Source organism: Malus sylvestris, chromosome 13 (genome assembly GCF_916048215.2).
Source record: "Malus sylvestris chromosome 13, drMalSylv7.2, whole genome shotgun sequence".
NCBI lineage: Eukaryota > Viridiplantae > Streptophyta > Magnoliopsida > Rosales > Rosaceae > Malus > Malus sylvestris.
The window spans coordinates 12,605,556-12,610,605 of record NC_062272.1 but is presented as its reverse complement, the minus strand read 5'-3'; the positions used below and the strand labels follow the sequence as shown (position 1 = coordinate 12,610,605).

General features: G+C 36.4%; 1 protein-coding gene across 1 annotated transcript; it reads left to right on the top strand.

Moving 5' to 3' along the window:
* On the top strand, window positions 1-2,775 carry LOC126597514 (uncharacterized). The gene is made up of 3 exons (XM_050264306.1): window positions 1-393; window positions 526-631; window positions 2,474-2,775. The coding sequence occupies exons 1-3, from the start codon at window positions 223-225 to the stop codon at window positions 2,554-2,556; spliced, it is 360 nt and encodes a 119-aa protein (XP_050120263.1). The 5' UTR covers window positions 1-222; the 3' UTR covers window positions 2,557-2,775.
* The last annotated feature ends 2,275 nt before the right edge of the window (window positions 2,776-5,050 follow it).

Here is a 5,050-nt window from a genome sequence, read left to right as displayed (position 1 = left end):
ATTTTTCACTCATCGCAGTCACACCCAGAGACTCAGAGAGAGAGAGAGAGAGAGAGAGAGAGAGCAGAGAGAAGGGTGGATGTGGAGGGCGTTGTTCTTCTTCTCTGAGCAGAAAAGAACAAGTTTCATCCTGCTTTTCCAGGCAAAGCTCTGATTTGATACCAAATCGGAACCAAACACACTCGCTTTTGCAAGCGAAGCAGAGGCGAAAACCACAAAAGTATGAGCGAAGACGCGAAGAGAAGCGTCGCCGGAGCTCTGTCGGCGAAACCCAATTCTGACGACCGGAAACCCTCCTCGGCTGTCACCACTCCCGCCGGCAAGCGCGTCATCATCAAGAGCGCCGACATGTTTCAGGATATGCAGAAGGAGGCCGTCGACATCGCCATCGGGGTTAGCTCTCTCTCTCCTCTCTCTCTCTTACTTTGTTTTGCTATTTTTCTTGCTGTATTGGTGCTTGGATTGAATTCGGAAAGTGATTTGTTGGAGATGGAAAATTGAATTTCTGTGTTTTGTTCTGTTTAGGCATTTGAGAAGCACAGCGTGGAGAAGGACGTTGCGGAGTATATAAAGAAGGAGTTCGATAAGAAGCATGGACCCACTTGGCATTGCATCGTCGGTCGTAATTTTGGTAACCCATTCAATTTCTCTCCTTTTCTTTTCTGGGTTTTGTTCAGATTTAATAGTTGAATGCATTTGGAGTGACATCGAAGAAAATGTAATTCATTGTTTAGTGATTTTAGTTGTTATTGGGTTTTATTTGTAGTTTAATGAGGATGGGTTGTGTTGTTTGAAGTGGAATAGATCTAAGCTTAAATGGATTCCTGTGTTCTAAATGGTTATCAGCTGGATATTGCAAAAAGTACCGGAATTTATGGTTCTAAATGATTAACAAATTCTAAATTAGAATGGCTATAAAACTTTGATCATATAGGTCTGATGTTATCGTAGCCAACTGTACATGTTGCTTTATTTGTGGACATGAAGTAGTGTTTAACTCAATAGGAGAAACCGGGATGCCGAATGACTATTCTCCAACAGATCCTGATTTTGGAAGGACCTCTGTTAGTGGTATTTCCTCAACCTCCTTTTGTTGAGTGGTCGATATTCACTTATGGTTGAATGGTGGAAAGAGATTTTTAAGTGATTGAAAGTTGGGGATTCAATCTTGTATATAATCACTCTGCAATAAAAGTCATGTTTGCCAACAAGTGAAATTAAGTTGTTGGCTTGTCTTACACACGGACTGTACCAAATTTTATAAGTTTGAGGTGTCTAATAGGCTGTGTCTAGACTCTAAATCAATGTCTTATCAATACCTTTGGAGGGAGGCTGCAGAATTGAATATGCTTGTTGTTTGGCTTCTTTATGCTGTGTGACAACATGTATTCCTAAATGCTTAGCTGGTTATTTAGAGGAGAGAGATTTTAGGTGATTAGTTTAGAAAAAGTTTAGGTGAGATGTTCAAGTAATTCACCGACTGCAGCTTGAGCTGAAAAAGTTTATTGATAGCCCATCCATTTGAAAAAGGTTGTGCTAGTGATGTATTACCATGCAAGAGGCAGCCCGTTGAGGTGTTGATTTATGTGCACCAAAAGTGAATGTCTTATAAGTCTGTTATGTTGTTGGTTCACTTCTGCATATGGAAAAAATATTTGGTTCTTTTTTCATTGTTACGTGCCACCGTTACATTTTTCACATGCAATGTTTTGACATTGGTCTCCCAGACCCTGCGTAAAGCGGGAGCCTTGTGCACTGGGTACGACCTTTTAATGTTTTGACATTGGTGTAAAATTAGATATCACTCCCTGGTTTAATAAAGTTCCTATATTTCCTGTTTTGTATAAGTATTAGTTTGCGCCATTTCTAACTGTAGGCAACAGTTGGTGGGATTGCCACGGATAATCAGAGCAACATTTTCTTTAGTTTCTATTCAACCATCTTGCTAGCTTAACATCATTGTAGTAAAAACATGAAGCCACCTAGGTTGAACAGTTCATAACTGTCTTGTGCGTCTCCTATCGTGTTTTCCACAAGCACCCTTTTGGTTTATTATGAACCTCACCAGCACTGGCATTGCTGCTTCAGAGTTAATAGTTCAGATCGCTCACACTCATATTTGGTTGTTGGGTCTAAACTAGCTGTGAGTCTGCCACCAGTTTACATTGTATTCTTGACAGATGTATGCAATAGCCAATATAGCAGGCAAAGGCTCGTGCTTGATGCCTTGATATGGCATCCAGCTAGATGAAACCAGGACTACTAAGGGCAATTGCTGCTAATTTTTTTTCTCGGTCTATTCAGAATGCAACAATTGAAGTTGTGTTTAGAATTTTGGATTTTCGAAACCCTTATTGTTTTCCTTGATCTAGCTAATCTTGAAATTGTTCGTTATATAACATGTGGAACTACAAACAATTCCATCAAATAAGAAGCTTTCACAAATATATTTTCGCGTTTATCCTTTGTGCAGGTTCGTATGTGACTCATGAAACAAACCACTTTGTCTACTTCTACTTGGATCAGAAAGCAGTTTTGCTATTTAAGTCTGGTTGAACACGGTTATGGTGATGACAAAGATGGTGACGAAAAGAATGACGACGAGCCTGAAATTGTGATGCCATAAGTTGCACGTGTATGTATTAAACTGAAATCTGCTAGCTTGCCAACCACTTGCTTAAAATTCTTGCACTTAACTTGTATATCTAATATTACTTCTACAGGCTGTGAACCTCGGGTATGAATTTCAGTTTTTCAATTTAATTGTGTCTCTAACTCGGCTTTAAGCTCTTTCATTTTTCTTTGTTTGGTGAAGTGAAATTTTTTAACTTATTTGGGTATTCTGATTTCCCATTTGCCCATGGAAACGGAACACATTGCATAAAATGCCGGAAAAGTGCGGTTTCATTCTAAAATGCCGGAAAAGTGTTGTTCCATTCTAGAATAGGCCGGCGACATAGTACAGACCGAGATTCATGGCAGCTGGACTTTTAGCCAAGGATCCAAGACGATCATGGATTCCGGTTCATACTAGGTAAAGCATAAAGAATGTGCAGAATCTCTGTTATTGGTTTGCTAATGAATGTATTCGGCAATCAGTTTGTTCTTTCACGTAATCAATTAACTGAAGCATCCTCCTTTGAAATCGACCAACAAAGCACGAAGGGGATTTTGAAAAGCCATGATGATTTGCAATGCTTCTTCTGAGTGGTGGTGATCGTTGCACACAGAGGGGAATGCCATAAACAGTTCTGATAATTTTCTACTATTGTTCACTGAACTGTGGCCTAATTGGAGCATTGATCTTTGAACAAAAAAATCGTGATTATTTGTTTCTGAATTGGTAAGTGAAATTAGGAAATTCTAACAGAGTTACCTCAAAAAGACTATAATACTCTCAAATTTTTAGTTTGACGACCAAAGCTTCAATTCAACCAAAGTTTAAAAACGTATGCTGTACAATTCATGTGGCGGATATTTATGAATAATATATCTTAATTTAGTGGTATAGAAAGGTAGGGTGTCAAAATAGGCCTAAAATATGATTTCTCTTTAATAATTAAGAATATCCTGTTTGAGTAACAAGATTAGATTAAAAAATTAAAAAAAAAACCTAGGATTCTAAATTTGAATCTTTGAATCTTTTGTAAGCTTTTATTTTAAGGAGTTTTAACGAAAAACCCGCATTACTGTTCACTTTAACGAAAAACTACATTTTTACACTAAAAAGTCAATATTGGTACTATTCACTTTACCCTTTATTTTGTCCTTATCGTTAAAACTCAAAGTTTTCAAACTATTTTCAATAGTTTTCCTTTTATTTTATTTATTTATTTTTTTTTTTTCGTTTTCGAAATTTGGCTTTCACTTTTTTTATTTTCAAAATTTATTTTCATTTTGAAAATTGAAAGAAGTTATCAAATAAATATTTAATTTTCAAAGAGGAACTACGGTTGACATTCAAAAATCTAATTGTGCACTTCTCGTAAAAGTATTTTTCTTTCTCTGTATAGAAAGTTTGGAGTGCACAATTAGATGTTGTAGTGTCAATAAGAGTAGTTCCCTTCAAATAAATCAAAACTAAAAGCGAATTTGTTAACAACGGCCCTTTAATGCAAAGTTATGAAAATGAGAACTCACATGTAATGTAACGATATAAATTTGAGACACTGTCATCTTGACATATTGGTTGATTCTGTCATGTGAAATGTGGTGGCTATGAAAATCTCAGTGATCTTTAAGCGTATAAAAATGCAGTAGTTTTAGCAGAAAGCAAAGGTGAAGCAAAATGAACACGTTGTAGTGGAAAATCCTAATTATTCGAATTAATTAGTAAGGCCAATCTCTCATCCTTGTAGTGCTCTTTCTAGCTAGGGTTCCAATTGAGTTCCTACTTTCAAGACTGCATGGCCACATATAAATTCCACTCCGAGGCCTTAATTAATTATTATTCTTTTAGGCTTTGAAATCAATGGCAATTCACAAAGAAAAAGTAGAGGAAATTTAAAAGAAATATTATCAATATTCATGCATACGTACCCACCAGTTTTGGCAAATGATTGATTCGTACCAGAAAACCCTTTTCCTTTTCTGTGTCTCTTTTTTTATGGAACAGTTTCCCAATGCCAATTTCAATTTGTATAGACGTGATGTATCAACTTCCAATCATGCATGCATCTCACCTAAACACACCATATCGAATTACTCGACTAGTGCTTTGCAGAATGCAGAAAAAAATTATATATTGATCAATCCTCTCTCTTATAATTTGCACACGAGTGCATTATATGTTATGGGCGTTGCCTAGTAGGTATGTACCACATACATTGTGATAAGTTAAACATAATTGGCTCAAACATACTTTCTCATTTAGGACTCGTTTTATATAATAACAATTTTCTTTCTGTATTGTATAAGAAAAGTTTCGTATGATCGATGTTTCCCTAATGCCATATTATCTACTATTACAATTCAAATTCATTATTTGCATTGTCAGAAGAAAGTTAGAGAGTACAAAATCTTCTCTAGTGTGACACCAATAAGCGATAGC

Bases quoted from the DNA above. Each gene is read 5' to 3' on its own strand.
- LOC126597514 (XM_050264306.1), top strand. From the start codon at position 223: ATGAGCGAAGACGCGAAGAGAAGCGTCGCCGGAGCTCTGTCGGCGAAA. The intron at 394-525 runs GTTAGCTCTCTC...TGTTCTGTTTAG, and splicing joins CCGTCGACATCGCCATCGGG to GCATTTGAGAAGCACAGCGT. The intron at 632-2,473 runs GTAACCCATTCA...TCCTTTGTGCAG, and splicing joins CATCGTCGGTCGTAATTTTG to GTTCGTATGTGACTCATGAA.